General features: G+C 39.4%; 1 protein-coding gene and 1 long non-coding RNA gene across 3 annotated transcripts in view; one reads left to right on the forward strand and one right to left on the reverse strand.

Moving 5' to 3' along the window:
- PIK3C2A (phosphatidylinositol-4-phosphate 3-kinase catalytic subunit type 2 alpha) overlaps window positions 1-13,837 on the reverse strand; it is a 53,783-nt gene extending 39,946 nt beyond the window's left edge. For both annotated transcript variants that reach the window (XR_004081145.2, XM_005153273.3), the window contains exons 1-2: window positions 13,762-13,837; window positions 1,024-2,197 (exon numbers count right to left, since the gene is read on the reverse strand). Coding sequence is in view for 1 of the 2 variants with exons in the window: in XM_005153273.3 (XP_005153330.1) it covers window positions 1,024-2,133 (1,110 nt within the window). In the remaining variant the exon portion in view is untranslated. The remainder of the gene's footprint in view (window positions 1-1,023; window positions 2,198-13,761) is intronic.
- A 50-nt stretch (window positions 13,838-13,887) lies between these two features.
- On the forward strand, window positions 13,888-14,937 carry LOC115947199 (uncharacterized). The gene is made up of 2 exons (XR_004081147.1): window positions 13,888-13,998; window positions 14,169-14,937. It is a non-coding gene; the product is annotated as an uncharacterized lncRNA (long non-coding RNA).
- Window positions 14,938-19,726: the final 4,789 nt, after the last annotated feature.

Below are 19,726 nucleotides of genomic sequence, written 5' to 3' on the forward strand. Positions count from 1 at the left end.
TCAAATGGCATGTTCTAAGTCTGTAAAAAACACCTAGGATGACAACAAGTAAGATTCAAAATATACAGCCCAAAGTCTTAGAGGCAAACAAATCTTTTACTTACCCCTCCCACCCCAACCAATTTCTACAACTATAGTTTTTTTTTCTGCTACTATCACCATTGCCAGGATGGTGACTTTTCCACTGAAGATTTCTTCTTTAGTCTTTTACTCTTTCTATCAAATGATGGAAGTGATCCTGATCCCAGAGCCAAAATCACCCTTTTGTCCTGCCCCAGAGAAGGTACCCTTTTGCCTTTGTGCCCAACCACAAAGATAGTTTTTCCATCTTTCAGAACAGAAGTATGGGGTTTCTGACCCAACAGGCATCCCACCTTCCAGGACAGTATAACCAAAATATTAGACTATGATCTCTCTACATTTCTACACAGAAGGAAAATTGTCTACCTACAAAAGAGAATTATAGTGGTCCTGTGAAATACTGCAAATGATGCTGAGAGAGCAGAAAAGTTTTGACTATGCCACCTTTCTATTCTAACTGTTGGGGGGGGGTTGTTGTTTTCTTAATAAAAGCTGACAGGCTCAAATGTAAGGCAAATTTTTTTTTCTCCAAAATCTGAGATAAAAGCTGCTCGAGATAAAGCTTCCAGTGTCTAACTTGCTACCTATTTTGTAGTATCATATGAGCTGCTCATTGCTTTAAATGCTTATTAATATGATTTAAATATTTAATTGTTCTAAAGATTACTTCCCTTTCTTTTTGTGGAGTATTGAAAAATAGCAATTTCCTTAGCATCTGTGGAAAGATTACACAAGGCCAGAGGTATTTTGAGATGTCATTCAGTACTAACATACAATTTTCTGAATATCACCACTACATGCATATGCCAGTAACACCGTATTATTTGGACACTGCTCAAGCCAAGTAATATTTAACAAACAAATCCAGACCTTGAAGTGTCTTTAAATACTATGATTATTCTTTACAACTACACTGGAATTTAAAAATGCTGATTTACATACCTGTGATGTTTGGCCCTGAAACTTTGCAAGCTGAGTTGTTCGCACATTTAAGGACTGGCTCCTTGTAACTGTTGCTCCGGAAGATTTACCATTAACTTTTCGTTCCAGATGACAAGTAACTAACAGCTTTTCTTCTAAGAGCACAGCATCCCATGGATCTTCAGCAGTCATACTTGAAGCCTTCTCTCCATCATTCTTGGCCTTATTTAAAGCCTCCACACTATCTACTTTTGGTTTACTTAGGGGATCCAAATCTAACCAGTCAAATTTACTCACGTCCCCACAGTTTTCCGAGGCTGGTAGGTTAGAAATTGCAGAATTTATAGCAGTCATTTCTGGGTCCGTTCCTGACTTGCCATTTTTCAAGAATTCTGAGGTGCTCGCAATTTTGTCAAATACTTGTGCCATTTCTGGTGTAAGTACTGGAGGATATATAGGTAGGCTTCCCTGTGGATGGAAAGGTGTGGTAGCTGCCAATGGGTATGAAATGTATTGCGACTGTCTTGGAAGACCAAGGTAAACAGGTTCTCTTGAGTGATAGGAGGACATACTTGGATGGAATCCATTATGAAATACACCAGTCTGTTTTATGTAAGAAGCTGAGGGGTAAATAGGAGGTAAAGTGCATGTCACAGGTGCTGGTATCCCAGGCATCCACTGTCTTCTCTGACTTGCAGGCCCAAGATAAAATTGCGAAGACACAGATGGGCTCAAAATAGGACTTACTGGTAATGCAGGTACTTTATTAGATTCAAAGCTGTCATCCAGCAGCAGCTTTTCTAGTTCAGCATGAGTAAGCTTTTCTATGTCTATGGTACTTAGTTTATCTTCCATGCCCTTGGCATCAGACTCTGGAAACACCATGAGATCATGGTCCTGTTTGTTACTAATCTGTGCTTTTTGTTTGGTGCTGCTTAAGGAATGAAAAGTTTGTCTATTACCAGTTACACCTCTTTCTTTCTGCATCTTAGCTAACGCCTCAGCTTCCATCTGCAATGCCTCCTCTTTGTCCACATCTTTTGACCTTGAGGCTGCCAGAGGTGGTGATGAGTGCTGTTTAAATCCATTGCTACTGGATATCTGGGCCATACTGCAAGAGCAGATGTCCATTTAAAGACGAACACTTCCCTTGTACTGGTTGTCTACCCTTGGCTTCGGAATAGATTTAGCAGATCTGGAAAGGAAATGAAACGTTAGAAATGCAAAAAAGTCAGATGTGGAAAACTGTAAGTCATACATCACCAACTGACAAGGTTGCACATGTCCTTCAGAAATTCAGGACAGAAAATCTGAGAGACCAACTGTTTTCCAGAGAGAGGGATAATGTGTCAAAAAGAGAAGCCACAAAATTAATTTCACAGTCTTTAAACTATGCAAGACCCATTTTTTTCTTACTATTACTTACCAGCAGGTAGAATAAACACTCAATTTCTTTTTGCACCACTAAACTGGAGACACAGAAAAGCCAGTCAGATACCTAACTGTCTTCAAATTTCAGCAATTCTGCACACTGAGCCAGTTTCAATGTCAGAAACGGAAATCTTTCTAAAGCATTAATAAAGCACATTATTGAGAGGATTTCCAGTTTACTTCAATATATCACAAAACCAGTAGACCTATCAAACTGCTGTACCATGATTATGATGGTCATAGTGATGCTGCACGACCTCCCTTCTTTTTGGAACACTTGATTGTACTTTACCCTCCTAAGAGAAATAATGCTTAGGAAATTGTATTTCTTGGAGAAGCAAAATAAGCAATTAAGTACAGCTGCACATTGAGTAATCCCTTTAACAGCCCCTTAAAGGAAGTGTCATTCACTACTAGGTAAGGGAAGAAACTGACAGGTAACTTTTGCTAAAGGCCACCACCAAGAAAATGACATCTTGCATTCCCTAATTCCAGTCTTGCATTCAGTATATTATTATACAACTACCTATATTCACCACAATATTTATGCCTTTTATTAAAATAATCTTACAAGAGATCTCCACAAGAGCTGTTATTTTTCAATATTATTTCTACCTTATTCTACAGTTTTCACACACAATCAGATTACAGCTGAGTCCAGGAGGTAAGATGCTACTGGAAGACACCTACTATGCATACCAAGTAGCAAGATAAAAATCATGAATAATGAGTTTCTGCTAGGAGGGTTACATAAACAGCAATCCTCATTAAAACACAGTTTCACTGAACCAGATGAACCCTTTAGATGTAAATCATGATAGTTTTAAGTAATGTAGCAATCTACAAGAGTTCTCTGCAGCAAATAATGTAGATAACTCAAAAGTCTGTCTTTATTACTATTCACACCCATTAGCAGAGGTTTATTTTCTGGTTCCATCCCCCATCCACCCACTTGAATTAGACCAGAGATACATGCTTTAAATGAACCAACTGTACTTCTGTCAACTCACCATAGACTCCAAGATTTCTAACAGATTTCTAACACATTCTTTAAATTCCTTAAGACTCTGGCCAAGCTTTTGTTTTACCTACTTTATTTCAGTGGCTTATACTGTGAAGGACAGACTACACAAGTTTCTACACATTTCAGCTAAGTCTGAAAATATAAATTCAGGTGAAACCCTTCATAAAGCAAGACTAAACCAGAACTGATGTTACAGGTACCTGATAAAATTTAAATGAAAGAGGGTGTCTTCAGAAAGACTGAAAGAGTGACAGACTAACCAAGTTATAAAACCCTGAAAACCATTCAACTAAAGTCCTGAGGAATAAAGCCTTAAGGAGGAGCTTAAGGATGCATTACTAGTATGTATCCATTCTGTGAGATAATTATATTCAACATGGATGAAGCCTACAGAAAAGAGGAGACACCAGACCCTTTTCCATACAACATATTAAGCTGCAGCGTTTGACATTCACTAAAGCCATAACTATTGCCATTAGGAAGAAATCCTGTCTTACCTACTGCTTACCTGCACAGCTGAGTGTTGAAACTGAGCAGAGAACTGATTTAATAAAAAAAAAAATAAAAAAAAACAAAAACCAAAACCAAACCAGAAAAAAAAACACTAAAACCCAAACCCAAAACATTTTGCTGAGTTCTTTTATAGACAGTGCATTACTCTCATCCCATTTACAGCACGGCTGTGGCCTTCAGTGGCATTCAGTTACTTGCCATCCTCCTGTTAGCAGGACAGTCATTCTCAATCTTCTCCTAAAGATGTACTAAGGATTTTGTAAATGGTCTAAGCTTACCAGCCACAGATAACATCCTAATGAGAAGCCTGATATACTTTACACCAACTGCTCAGACTACCTAGATATCCAAGAAGGCTTTAATCTCCTTATTAACTTACAGCTGGTTAAAATTACTATGTCAAATTTTCAGATGCAAGAACACTCTGACTTAGGAAGCCCTCTCAATAATTGCTACTTGGCTTTCCCAAGCAGCAGCAGAAGCATAGAGTAAGTGCAGTTTTCACAGTCCTGCTGTTGCCTAATGATTCTAAATAGCAGGATTTTTTTTCCTGCATTTTATTCAAAACACTTAAATAGGATCATATTTTCTGAGACTACTCAGAACTGTTTGGGCTACAACTCTGAAGATTATCAATGCATTCTGGTACTGCTTGATAATTACAGCAGCAAGTGATTCTTTTTGAAGAAAAAAAAATCAAGATTACATGGCCTTCAAAGTAACTATATATAACAGCAGCTCTGGCTTCTTGAAAAAGCAGGAAGCCTTATTTTTCTGCTGAAATTGACAGCTTTGATCTCTATACTCGCCAAGCAGTCTCCTACTCACAGTAGTGTCGCTGTTTCACAGTCACAACTGCAGATAAGCGTACATTCCTTAACACTCAAACATGGTGCACAGCTACTGCAGCACTTCCATTTGGAACATACAGACAATCCCAATCACTCAAGAATTGCTTATTTTACAGTTTCACATTAGTGCGTCATTGTCAGTATCTGACTGCACACTTGCACTTACAAACCCAGTGACTTCTAGTATTGAAGACAGCAGAATATCATCAGTTATCTGAAAAGTTGAATTTTTATTATTTTTTTTGCAAGACAGTCTCACACACTCAATTTGGTCACTGTATTCAAGTCCTGTCCTTGGGAAACTTCTAAAACCGAACCAGTGTATGAATTTGTTAAATTTGATAAACAGTCTGCAGTTTTCAAACAGTTTGAAGTTACAAACTAATAAATAATTTTTTAAAAATTGCAATAGTTTTAGCTAAACTTTATCCTGCATGCCAGTTTTAAGCAGTCAATTCATGTGATAAAACATAAGAAAAGCTCCATAGACATAATCATGACTAAAACAAAGACAGACCTTCTTTTAAATGCTAACTACACTGCCTCACAGTTAACATTTTCACACAAGTTTAGCTTCACTTTGAACTTCTGACTTTGTAGCCATCTAAGTTCAAAGGCTGAGCAGAATTTGAACTTCTCCAACATTTACAAAGAGAAAGGCAAACTCCATTTGAGTCATCTATTAGCAGGGAACTCCTCTCCAACACTTGGAAGAAAATGTTTCAAAGCACATCCCAGAAACAATAAAACCAGATACCTGAACCATTTCTGACCATACCATAGGAATTCATCAGAAGTTTCTCACAACTAGAGCTCATCCGAAGACCCAGAAACAATCCTCAGAGAGTCAGGATTGTTCTTATCTCAACTGCTGCATACTATTTTAAGTAACAGTAATAATCAGTTTTCAGCTGTCAATCTGTTCACCTTGAAAAGCACAACTGAGAACTCTCCAAACACTTAAAGAATGCATCAAACACACTTCTTCCCTAAATTTGAAATTAAATTGACACATTCATACTTTGTATAAATCCAGCATATTTATGCTTCCCTAACAGTAACTCACCAACACTGCCTGCTTCATTTAAAAACAGGTCTAAAAATATCAACCACCTGATTTATCTACTGCCTTGACAAAAAAGTAATCTGTCTCTTGCAGTTGGACTTAGCTGCCTTTAAGCAGTATTTTCTTTAAGTATTTGACCAGATGTGATCAAACATCAGCTTGCCGACCTTCTCTGGCTCCAGTCTAGCAGTTTCCCTAAAAGCAACACTTCGTTGGTGGCAATTCTGAATAAATGTGATTAGAGCCTAAAGTCAATTTGCTCACTCAAGTACCTGTGTATTGCCAAGTAATTTTATTTCAGCATTATTCATTATTTCAGAAGAATAAAATGTTCTTTAAAAATGCAGCAACAAAACTTTATTAATATCAAGAACAAAGAAACAGAATAGATGCCTGACCATCTCCTTCAGATCAAACCTTTTATATGGAATGGAAACCAGATTTTCACTTACAGAGGCTTACACAAAAAATAAATATATTTACACATGCACTAATTTAGCAAATTGAGCCATGAAGAAGTTTATTTCTAATGAGAAATGTATAGAGTTTTGGTTAAAAACTTCAGGAGAATCAATACAGGATATTACATCTCCACCTGGACAATGACTCCCAAAATCTAAATCAATTTTCTGTCTTAATGAACAAGGGATGACTTTATTAGAGATAAATCCCCTTACCTTAAGCAGAAGTAATCTCACCATCTGCTCACATACACTTGAACATAATTCCCTACTTAAGAGGAGTTGCACAATAATTTTCTACTAAAAAAACAAAAAACAAACCCAAGACTTTCAACATACTATTTGTAATTTGTTCTAGAGCTAAACAAGCACAGAACATATTATTTGGTAATTCATTCTTAAGAAATACTCTCTAGTTATCACAAATCAGTGCACATAAATTCCCTAGAGCCCAAGCACTAAATACAGAAGCAATGATAACAAGTCAGACCATTTCCTGCATTCCTTACAAAGTAAAACCCTGACATATAGTAGCCAGAGCTGCCTCAAAGCAAGTGTAATTTTCACAATAACTTAATGGTTATTTTGCCATTAATAAGTAAATAAATATTTGAGGGTATTTGAGGTGTTTGCATAACAGTGAATGATAGTAACTTCATAATTAAAAAATCCTGCCAGCATACCAGAAACAGTCGAAGTTTTGTAGGAGACCAGGAAAACTCAGCAAAATAGGACAACCATAATATACTGTGGAAAGCACTAATCGTCTGGAAAGGAATTCATAGCAAGACATTTGCTACAGCAGGAAAACTCCTTAGCAAGAAAAACCACAAAAACTTTGATGTTCAAAAACCCTCTCTGCCAGATGCATTCAGATTGTAGCAATCTCAAAAACAACTGAACAGATACTTCAAGAAGTCATGTAATGAGTAAGCCCAGTATTTTTTTAAGACACTGTTAGGTTTAAATTGGAAGTTTTTCAAAAACATGTACGTAAGTAGTCCTGAAAGACTAGTGGATTAGGTATATAGTTCTATTATACTACCTTTCCACTAAAAACTCAGTAGGTTCTTTAATCCAGTCACTTCAGCAAAATTAGAAAATGACCCCTTATAGGTGAGATTAACAAAGTTAACCCACAGATCAAATTATTTCATTTTGCATCATACCTACAGAATCTTCAAAGCCAATTTCATTAGCTTAAGTACAGGTGCAGTTCTTAATTGGGCACAATTAAGAACCAGCACTCTTTTCTGTTTTGACAAATCATTCACCTAGTAAATACTTAAGCAGCTGTATCAACAGTAGGAACTCCATTTCAACTTTTGAAATTTCATTTATGTCTAAAAAGTACATTTTGATCACAAAACCTCTGAACTTGACAGCTAGGTAAGAACAGGGTGCTCCCAGTACTAGAACAGGAAGCATTCAGAAATGCTTCAAGGTCTTTCAATATAGGCAACAAATCCCATGAAAAATCCAGTCTCAGCTGTTTCACTGCTTCTGGAACCATCTATCAACTCTTTTACTTAACTATTTTTCATCCAGGACAGTGTGCATAAGACTGTTATTAGATATGCCATACCTTGTAAGTGTAGAATCTTGATTTTTTTGCTCAGTGTGCCAAAAGAGACAAAGGGTGAAAGCATCTGTCATGACATACCAAATCTTTGTGTAGACAGCTACAGCTACCTACAGATCATGTTTTCCATTGCCATCAAGCACTCTTCCCCTCCTTGAATCAGCTGTTTGCACCATTAGCTTCTGCAAGCCACCCCACCAGTAGATGGGGATACAAAGCTATTTGGTACAGTATGTTTGCAAGCCTCTTCAGCATATTTGTGCTGTCATGCTCCTCCCTCCAAAATTTTGCATCCAGTCATGATTTAAGTTTGCTGAAGAGACAGGAGTCTTAAAGATAATGAAATTCCATAAGTTTCATAAAAACAAGCAACCCAACGTTGCCAAGAACTCACAAGAAAGCAGTAGAATGAGTTTGTTACTGGACAAGATGGATTTATTATAAGGATAATCTTTATAAATGTTTGAAGCATGACAAGTCCTTAAAGCCAATCAGCTGAAGACACAAACCAACAGGAAACTTGACAGCAGTTTCATCAGCTGTAAAAACTACTCACCAACTTTTGCATCTCTATTTCTCCCCATTTTGTTCTCAGCTCTCTAACAGCATATCCGCAATTCTGTTCCTTCCCAGTATTTTCTGGATGAAGATACTAGAAAAAGCAATAATGAAACTAATGGCATCCCAGGCTGCTTCACTCTGATGCACTTGGCAAAGATAGTTTTCTTTTCCATGCCTTACAGCCAAACCTATTTCCAGCATTGTCTGACAACGGCTAAGAATTTTAGTTCTGTTGCAATGTTTCGATTTACAGAATAATGCTTTCATATCCTAGAACCATAGAATCAACTGGGTTGGAAAAGACCTTTACCACTCCTTCTGTTGCAAGTTTGCTTTTAAAAACTTTTACTACTTCTCTTGCTTTTGAGCCACCTCTAAAGTGGTGCTTTTCTCCAGGACTCACACTTTTTCCCCCCCAATCCTCTTTTCAAAGGGTACTTCAAAATACTCATGCAATACAAAATATTCCACACAGAATCAGCATTAGGTTTAGGTTTTGAGTTTGGTTGCAGTTTCTTGTTGGTGGTGGATTTTTTTTGCTTTTTTGTTTGTGGGGGTTTTTTTTGTTTGTTTTGGTTGGTTGGTTGTTTAAGTAATGCCATTGCCCCAAGTATTTTGATTCCCCAGCTGAGTAATTTGCATAGTATTCCATGATTCGCAAAATAATTTTACTCTGGAATATCACTTTCATGGAACAATTAAGGGGCCTCAGGAGGAGCTCTAGTTCCACTACCTGCTCAAAGCAGTGTCAGCTATGAGAAGGTGACATGAGTACTCAGGGCTTTAAACAGACAGCAACACTGCAGGTGTTCCAGTCATTCACATAGCACAGGCCTGACCACAGCAGAGCATAACAGATTACCTGGAGCATCTATCTGTACTACATCCAAATACTAGTAGTACTAAGCAGAATGTAGACAACATTTTAAACTACATATTCAGTTCAATTAAAAAAAAGAAAATATAGACAGCATCTAAAGTGTGGAGAGAACAGGCAAAAGAGCAAAGAAACATCTGTGCTACCTGCTTTAATTACCCAAATAGAGATGCCCAAACACCTTCCATATAGTTTTATAACACTCTACAACATAAACAGAAGACCATGGTAAAGCCTCAAATTTTCTCAAGTTCTATGCCTGAAATAAGCCCTGCAAATATCCCCCTAACATCGTAAAGCATTCAAAATACAACAGAATGCAGGAAGTTCATGATGCAATGTACAATGCTATTAATGCAGGGAGATGAAAACAACCCTCCCCCACAAAAATCCTATTCTACTCCCTGTGCACCAGTGCACAGTATATACCCTCAACAAAACATAAATCAAAACCACTAAAGGCAAAGGGAGAGAAAACCATGTCACCACAACTCTATCCCAGATTTAACTCTGCATCACTGTATTAATATCAACCTACCAGTCTAACAAAATACAATTCTGCTGCAGTAGCCAAATTATTTCTACCACCTGCTTCAGCATATGAGCTTCCCTCAGACATGAAACTTGCAGTTTCAGTTATAGTCAGCAGATGCTTATTCACAAACCTAGTATTTATTAAAGTATTATGCAGAATTGTTGATTGACAGGACAACTTACTACTTACATGTACCTTTTTCCTTTACACATCAGAAAATACTATATTGGACCTATTGAATCAGTGATTACTTTGTTGTTTTGGGTTTTTTTTGAACACTGCACTGGTAGAGAACTGAACAGGATGGCTGACTCAGTCAGACCAAAGGTTCCATCACATTCTTAACTTGCCTCTGAGGGTGGCTTCAGAAATGCAAATGGAAAAAAAGGTAAACCAAGGCAAGCATGCAATGGCACTTCCTCAAAATACTCTTCTAGTCTCCACTAATTTGCCACTCAAGTACTTCCTGAATCCTGAGGTAAGTTCTCTAATGTTAAAGACCCATGATGGATTTTTTTCCCTCCAGGAATTTGTCCAGCTGCATGCTGAACTCATGCAAACCTTGTAACTCACCACCCTCTGCTTTTCTGCTGTGACTACAATCTAAACAGAGCACCTTATGAGCTATCAGTGACCCATTCCCTATGTATTCTCCTGTAACTACAAACATCAACTCTAATATTGAAACCTGCATGCTACAAAATCTATATGGACCAAATTATTTCTCCTAGGTCAGCATGCAGCAACCAGCCTCTGAAGAGAAAGATCTGAACCAGCGGCATACTCTTAACACAAATACCATGAGGTCCTCATACTGCAAGTTTCCAGTTACAGTTGTTTCTTTGTAAGCGATGTTTTGTTTATAACTGTAATGCCACACACCTGAAAACTACAAGTTACATGGAATACACCAACACACCTTCTTTCTCTGCTTCAATTTCTTCAATGGAAGTACTCTGCAGTGACCACCATTTGGAACAAACAAAACTTACTCTAAGTAAATAACCTCATGATGCATTTCTTCCAAGGTACAGATCACAGTAACATTTCTCATAACTTTTTTAATGTGAGCTTTGAGGAAAAATATTCTAAATCTTATCTAGATGAAGAGAAGTTTATCATTACTGGCATACTTTGAAACATTTCCTCCTTTGCATACTTGCCCAGCCTGGAAACAACTCCTGTATTCTTCTGCAAGAACTGACATCACAGCAATCTTCTCATGGTACAAAGGGGCTGGATGAATGCTGTATTAGATGACGGATGTTACTGACCACTGCTGATAAAAACTGAACTCTGATTCTGTTAAGTAATTACACATCCATATCTTCTACTTAAAATAGAATATGTTTACAGTTACACTTCCACAAAGCAAACAAGTTACATTGTGCCATATTCCCTCATTTTTAAATTCGTTGTGCTATTCTAAAAGTAAGTAAGTAAACACCACAGTAATTTCTGCACCAGCTGCAGGCACTACAAGGCAGTACTTCAAAAATAAAAAAATTGGAAGACCATTATTTGAACATCATTAAGGTTGACCTTAAAACACATATTTTATGAATTCTAGTTGTTACACTTATGCTAATAGTGTCCTACTTATCAATGTTTATTGCAATTTTTAAAGCTTCCATAAGATTGCCTTAAGATTGTTCATGAGTTTACATATAAACAATGCACAATCTTATTCTAATAAAATTCAGTCCTAGAATTCATTTCTCTGGAAAACCCCATACTGGTCTGGTTTTGGCCCCAGCATGAAAGCCTGAAATAACAACTAAAAAAACCCAAAAACCACATCCGCATTTTTATTTTGTAAGCAATGATTGAATTCAAGTTTCTTCACCTAGATCACAGATATAATAGCAGCACTGGATAAGAAATACCAACAGTTTCAAGTTAACTGAGTTTGAGAAGAAACAAACAGAGGAACACAAATTCTGAAAAGTTTTTTTTTACTTAACATTTTGAGATGAATCTACTTAAGGCATTCAGTTTCCTTTGCTGCTATGTAGAGAATAACTCAAAAATGATAAAAATAACTAAGTCATCATTTATAGGCACCAATAATCTGTACTGACGAACCTTTGAGTTCCTAATGATGACAATAATACTCCCAAATGAAAAACGAACCTCAAATATGTAAATCAGGATTACTATTGTACTGTAATTAAACAGGACAAATCTATTTTATTAAATCAATCAAAATTTTAAGTCTTTCTAGACACCTATGTATTTTTTACACACAAGCACCTTCATGTAAAAAATTGTTCAAATAAAACATTCAAGAAGGTGGGCCTAAATAATTTATTACTTGTTTGGTTTGTAGCTCTCCTCCCTCAACAAAAGGCCATTTAACTTCAAGTATTCGTTATTTCTCCCTGTGCTTTCTCTCACTGCGGTTACCTTTTATGCAACTTCCTTTCACTGTCCATTTATTATTACTAATTTTGCTTCAACTTTTTGTTTTTGTTTGTTTTGTTTTGATTTGTTTTTCAACTGAAAGCCAGTGGGCATTATAGTTACTCCTCCCCTATTGTGGTGAGCCCACTTTAAACAACTTCTCCTCCTCACAGATGCATGAGTTTTTTCCAGGCCTCCTCTCAGTCTTGGGGAGTGAGGGACACAACTGCTTTGAAAGCTAACAAAACCAACTAACAAAATACTTTTGTCTGCCAGATTTCATTACTGCCTTACTTCTGCTTCCCCTTTGATTCTTCATAAATCATCCATCATCACCACTCTTGTACACAGTTTGTATTCTAAGTAGGTATTGCACAACATGTTTTACAACCATCACATATGTTTTCTTGAGCTTTCAGTTCCCTTCTCAAACAGATTTGCATTAGACATGCAAAGCTGTAATTTTAAACCTCTGCATCTCTCCCCTATCCCAAATCGCTTTAACTGTCTATGCTCTAGGACCACGTTTGTAATAACACAATGACAGCAAAGAGCAGAGCTCTTTGAGTGCATCTTACTACATTATAGCTGTTAGTGGGAGGTTACTTGTGCTAACAAGGATGCAGGTGTATCGTTATTTTATTGTACTGACACAGAATAGTAAACTCGATCACGTTACGAACAGTAAGTCAGCTTCCTTGTACTACTAGGATCTGAAAAGCTCCCAGAGGAAGCTGCAGAGCTGTTGAAGGATCAGCTTTGTCAACAGCCATCTTCTCTGGAAGCACTATAACCCACCGACCCATAGTCGACTCAAAAAGCCGGCAAGAAATTGAAAACAAAAGGAAATGTAAACCTGGTGGGTTACTGCACCGACAGCCAAGGTCCCCTCGCTGCAAGGCGAGCGCTCAGGCTCCCGAACACCTTTCCAAAGCGCCTCCTGCTCAGCACCAGGTAACAAGTACTGGCCAACCTCGGACACTTCACCCTTGGGTACACAAAGCATGTCTGATACCCGGAGTGCTAAGAAGCCGACCAGCTCCTCAGGGCGTCCCGGATCACCGCTCTAAATAAAGCGGGCAGCCGATGAACTACCAGAAGCGGGTAGCGCTGCCGCCGCCTCACCGGAGCCCACACAGGGGGGAAGCGGCAGGGTTAGGCTGTGCCTGGCCCCTGCCCACCCGGCACCCAAAGAGCCCCAAGCCCCACCGCTCGCAAGTGCCAAGCCGGCAGCGGAGGGGACACCGGCTGGGCCCAGAGCCGCGCCGAGGCCGGGCCAGCAGCGAGCAGCACCCGGAGGCAGAGGGTCGCGTTGCGGAGACCCCTGAGGGAGAAGAGCGACCCGGGGCAGGGTAGGGGGGTCGGGAGCAAGCGGGCATCGGCAGAGAAGGACAGGACCAGGATGGGGGGAGCAGAGCCCCGTCCAGGCCAGCTTTGGAGGCTGCCCGTGCCTACCTCGCAGCGCCGCGGCCACACGGGAGCGGCCATTTCCCTCCGTGCCTCCTGCCCGCCTGCAGACAGCCCCCGCCCGCCCCTCAGCCACCTCCGCCGCCGTGCGCTCACTTCCGGCCCGCGGGGCGGGGCGCGGAGCCGCACCCTGCCTCAGGCGGCTGCCGGCGGCTGCTCCACTTGTGTCTGCCGTCGGTTCTCCAGGGCTATGGAGTATGTTGCAGGGCTTGGCAGGCAAGAACGGTACCGGGCCCTCCCCACCCCGTCCGACGAAGGGGGCAGGAATGGCCTTGTAGCCCGGCTGTAACAGTCGCGGCTGTGTCGGCCGGGCCCCTTTGGCCACGGCAGCGCGGCCCGTGTGGCCCTGAGGTGACTCTCCGTCATTTCCTCCTCTTATCGCCCCATCTCCGTAGGATGCTCGGCATGACTGGAAACTTGCACAACGCACCGAAAATGTCCGTCTGGGAGGCTGCGGCCGAGCTGCGGACACAATGAACTTCCCCGCCAGCGCTGGCCGCGGAGGAAGGGTGCTGCCCCTGCCTGCCACAGCGGAAAGGCATCGGGGAAGAGGCCGAGAAACGCCTGGGAAACGGGGGTGTCCCGGAGAACATGGGGTTCGGTTCCAGAAGGAAATACTTCAGTCACTTGCCAGTTGACGACTGCAGTGGTTTGGAACAACGTGTTCCCCTGAGCAGAATCTTGCTTAATTTAACTTCAAAAACGACTTCGCCAGCCCCAGCAGATTCCTGTTGTCAGCTCCTGACGTGCCAACACGTTTCAAAAAGACAATATTTTGGTTTGACCTTCACAATAGCTTCAAAAGAACATAATGCTTTGAGTATGCTCAACAGTATTGCTTGTGGGATTTTATACAAAGTTTAGACAATAGGCCCAGCATAAGATCAAATTAAAAGTTGTAATGGGCATTTAAAAGTAACAATACCATCTTGAATGTACATGCAAATGAGTTCCAGAGAGAATAAGTTAATATTCCATCACTTCAGGGGATACTACTTAACATAATCAAAAAATTCAGTTTATGCCTACTGGTGTTTTACTCAGCATTTGTAGCACACCAAAGTTCACAGAATACAAAATGCTTAATGAAGCATGAAAACACATGAAAAAGTGCCGGTTTAGGAGCAATATAAATAAAATAATAAAAACAACTGGTGAATACATTGCTGGCAGTGACATTTGCTATGTGATTGTGTAGAACTCCCACCATTTTAGCATCTAAGAATTTTCTATCAGATAAATCTTTACCTAGCACCATTTAGGTCAATGAAAGCCCTTGCAGGTGACTTCAGCAAGAGACAGAAGGCTGACACAAAGCCTGTTCCTGTGGAACTATCACAGGTGTGATTCTTTAACTACACAGATTTAAGAAGTTACCAGAGTTTTGACTACCCTCGTGATCTAAGACATCAAGATTTTTTTCAGGCTGTCAGTTATTATGAGGAGAAATCAATCCTTTCTAAGATCACTGCGATATTGACAATCGGTAAGTCATTTCTGCTTCAGTTTTGAACACCAGATAGTGCATCAGTAGAAGACATATACTTTGCTCTCGAGGTCCACATTTCTTTCCAGACTGTTCAAATGCACCTTGTTTTTGGATTGCCCTTCAGATTTTTTGTTCTGGCAGCCAAATCTGCCGGCTAACCCTTCTGCTGGGCTCCTGTAGTGATCCTGGCCAGGACAGACACTGTATATGGAGGAGCTAGAGACCCACATAACAACTACATGTAGGCCTGTGCTGTGCTGCACTGTCCACACAGGTTTGGGATGGCCTTCAGACTCTTCTTGTGCCCTGCACATCTCTTGGCTGAAGGATAAACATTGTGTCTCATTGTAACAGGAGCCTGAAGGCTGCTCCCATCTGGTTTCACTGATCACCTTCACATCCTGGCCTTTACCTAGAAGTGTAGCAAGAGGTTCTTATGTGAGCACTCTTTCCGTTTGGCAGTAGAAATGATGGACAGAATTGTCTTCTCGTAAGAAAATCCTATAATGACTGACATGGGAAAACCTGTTATACAGATAGGGTCTCCAGAATGTGCTGTGTCTGCTCAATGACATACAGACAGTGAGGTTTCCTAGCATCTACAGGGGGAGATTATCTATGCTATCCTCTCATATCTTCATAGTTCTGGCAGTTTAAATGATACCTTGTGGAGGTGGAGTGCCTTCCTTACTCGGTTCCTAATGGACCTGGTGCAAAATAATTCCTAGGTGTTTGTGCCATTTCCCCTCTTGTACACAATTCACATTAAAGTGCTCTGGATTATGCCTCTGACTCCCTGGCCACAGGGTTTAGTCCTGGGACAAGCACTTGTCTATGTTTCATCCATCACTAACCAAAGGAGCATTAATCTGCTTAGCCTAAATAAAAGGCAGCTACAACAGCCAACAATTTCAACAAGATCATGACTCTCTGACTCTCTGATCAACCTCCATCATGTTACGTAATATATGGCAGCATGACCAAGTCAAATATGAATCATAAAAGTTGAGATAGGAAAGATTATTTGGTTCATTCGATGTACTGCTGCAGAACTTTGGACTATTTTCAAGCCTGCCTACCAGTACCACAATAATGGCAAGAACCTTCTGTGCCTTCCCTTACGAATCATTTCCTTATTGTCAGAAAATATTCCTGCTATTCTGCATTTATTTTAATAATTTAAGCCTATCTTTTTAAGCAGTATGTCAGTTTTGTAAAATATTCTAAAGGTACTTTATATTACACAGCTACCTACCACTTTGCTTTTATCACACTGAATATTGTATTCCTTCCTTTGCTTTCACCCCTGGTGCTGAAAAGCAGCTTCAACATCAGTGGTTTTGACTCTGCTTTCATTGTTTTTCACCTACATTCACATGACATGTATACCAATTATCACACTCCAGAAGCAGTACCAGCCAGTTTTAGAAACAGCACTTATATATCAGATACCATGTAGCATTCTCCATAGCTGGGCAGGCAAAATAATTCTGCTTCCAGAGAGGGAACTGCTTGACATTAGAAGTCCAGTTTCTGGATAGCAGGACTCAATGAAGGGAACAATGATATAGCCTGCAGACTTGCTTGTGAATTGATAATTACAAGTTACACATTCCCACACGAAAACATGACATCAGTTTTAAAGTATTTCTTACACAGGAAGTTACTAATATGCCCATGTAAATACAAAGCACAAGGTGTGTGTCTCAGCAGTCTCTGCTTTGCTACTACATAGGTTTTCTGTGATACATGGACCAAATGCTTTCAGGAGACACTTGGTAAAGTTGTATCTTGTTAAAATAAATGTGTGTTGCAGATAGACAAGCAGTAAAACTCCGTGCAATCTTATTAAGGAACATTTTTGTTAAAATCCAAAGAGCATACTACAGGCAAAATAAACATGAGAGAACCTGGTCAAATATTTGAAGAAAGCAAGCGCTGTGCTCCCTACCCCGATACTCAAACTTCACAAAAGACTTCCCACACAACGTGCAAAAATCAAATCAACTTGTGTAACTAGATATACTAACACTGGTATTAACTGTGAATATGACAAACTGCAGCTGGCAGATGCCTTTTAAAACAATACTTAGGATTCAAGGAAGCGTGATGTATACACAGATGAAAAGGATGGCTACATGTAACAAAGCATAACAAATGTGTTTTGGTGAAGATAATGTGGGGAGTAAAACAACACAAACAAGCCTACCAAAAAAAAATGAAAAAGAAAGAAAACCCAAAATTTTAAACTCAAAATTGCCTTATTTTCTTCTCAGCCTAAGATACATTATGTAAGCCATCCAAATTTAACAGATGCATGCCTTAATTTAACTACTGGAATTGCTACTCGCCTTTAACTAACTGGAAGGAATAAACTTGATGCCTGTTGTTAGAGTATCCTTTTTGTGAACGGGAAATTGTTAGTAGAAGCATAGGGATTATTAAACGACAACTGTTTCCTCTGACAATAGGAAGATGGAGCACATCGTACCAAGGACAAAACCCTCTCTGCAGCTACCATGACGTGTACCAGAACATGGTACTTACTCTGTAGCACATCTGTTCCATGGAAATTCCCGAACATTTATTCATCAGGGTGGGGATTGCAACACAAGGTTCACCCCCATCGTGCTGATACACTGTCCCTGGCACAGACCACATATGGGTGTCTAGCTACCTTGTGGAGTTGTCTAGGGCAACAGCATGGCAGGGACCCACAGCTCAGCGGAGTGGGCAACGCTGCATTTTGGCCAGGTGTGAACATCTCCAGCACCACAGCCCCGGTGCAATCCAAAGAAACCCCATGCAGTTGTAACCACTGTGGCTATTCTTGTGTGTGTGTGGTCTTCAAAAGCTTTATGGCCTGTGACTCACATTTATGGAGCAGCTTATGCTGCTATGCAGAAAAATTATGCATCTACATTTACAAAGTCAATATCAGGCTCCTCTTCAGGATAGCTACAAGATTCAGTGATGCTTGAATTAAAGGCTAAACAGTTTAAATTTATCTTATGTACATATAAAGAAATCATGTTAAATCTACTGAGAAACCATTAGCTTAAACAGAGTAAATGCTGTGAAAATCTACCTATCCTTGGAGTATCAAGACAAGTAGTTCTAATGTCTTTAAGGTTACTCCTATTATTTAAAGGCATCAAGTTTTAAGACCTAATTCTGGAAATTTGGTAATTTGTATCAAAATTTCACCTCTAGTTTTTTAGTCTCTATAAACTTTCTTTTTTTTCTCTGAAAACCAGCAGAGGGAGACAGGTTCTTTTTTAATCCTAAAGAAAGTAAAAAAATTGTGTTACTTCCTCAAAAATATACCTTCTGAAAATCCAGTATTATTTCCTAGATTAGTCCCTCAATGCTTCTTGGTAAATTTGAACTTTATTATTACTCCTCACTTCTCTTGTTTTGAGTGTTTATTCAAGCTTAAATGGCTCTTGCTTACATCTGCAGATGTTTATTAAACAGTAGGTTGCTATTAATATTTCCGTGTGAATTTCTTTCAGGATGAAAGAGGATATCAGTGTTAGTAATGTATGAAAGGGAAAAATAGGCCATGGTTGTTTTTTTGTTTCACTGTAATGAAACAGCCTGCATGTGTTTTCAGCATTTGTAAGGTCTGCATAAGGCTCTCAAAATTGATAGTAATTTCAGCTGTCTGTATGTGTGAGTTACCTGTTTAAGGCTCAAACATAAGAAGAAAATTCTGCTCTACAATTAGAAAATGCTGCCGACAGTTTCAAGTACAAGCAAAATCTTATCTTGAGTCGATTTCTTAGAACCCAGAAGGTGTTTCAGTACATGGGAATTCAGGCATTAAAAGCCAAAATACTACTACAGGTCTTGGCACGGAAACTTGGGTATGTCCCACACAATTTAGGCAACATTCTCTACAAAACTGCATGACAGGGCATACATTCGAAATTCATAACTGATTTTTTATATTTAGCCCCATTTTTTTCCAAATCAGTTATGCCCAGAAGAGCTATTAGAACAGGGAACTCAAAACCAGAACAATTTAACATGTCACTACTTGTTTTGCTGTAAATACTTTGTGATAACTTTTAAATTATTCTTTCATGTAACTTCCTTTCACAGGTGGTTTATATGATCAGAGAAGAAATTACAAGAAGTGATTTTTTGATAGGATATGTTCCCTGTGATATGCACAATTTCTATCTTTTGAACGCCTTAAATAAAATGAGGCTTCTGAATATTCCTAAAATGAAGTGGAAGAGTTTCTTAGAAAACACATGCAGAAACTGCATCAATGCTGCAATACACTCAGGAGGTACCGTGGGATAGTTGTCAGTTCATGGTTTGCTTTGGTAAGGGCTATCAATGGAAGAACGATGCCAGAAAATCCTGAGGGAGAAACTGTGGGCAACAGGATGCATACCTGGAAATAGCAATCATTCCTTGGGTAATGAGGTAATTGGGAAGACTTCTGGTATT

The sequence above is a fragment of the Melopsittacus undulatus genome, chromosome 4 (assembly GCF_012275295.1).
Source record: "Melopsittacus undulatus isolate bMelUnd1 chromosome 4, bMelUnd1.mat.Z, whole genome shotgun sequence".
NCBI classification, from domain to species: Eukaryota; Metazoa; Chordata; class Aves; order Psittaciformes; family Psittaculidae; genus Melopsittacus; species Melopsittacus undulatus.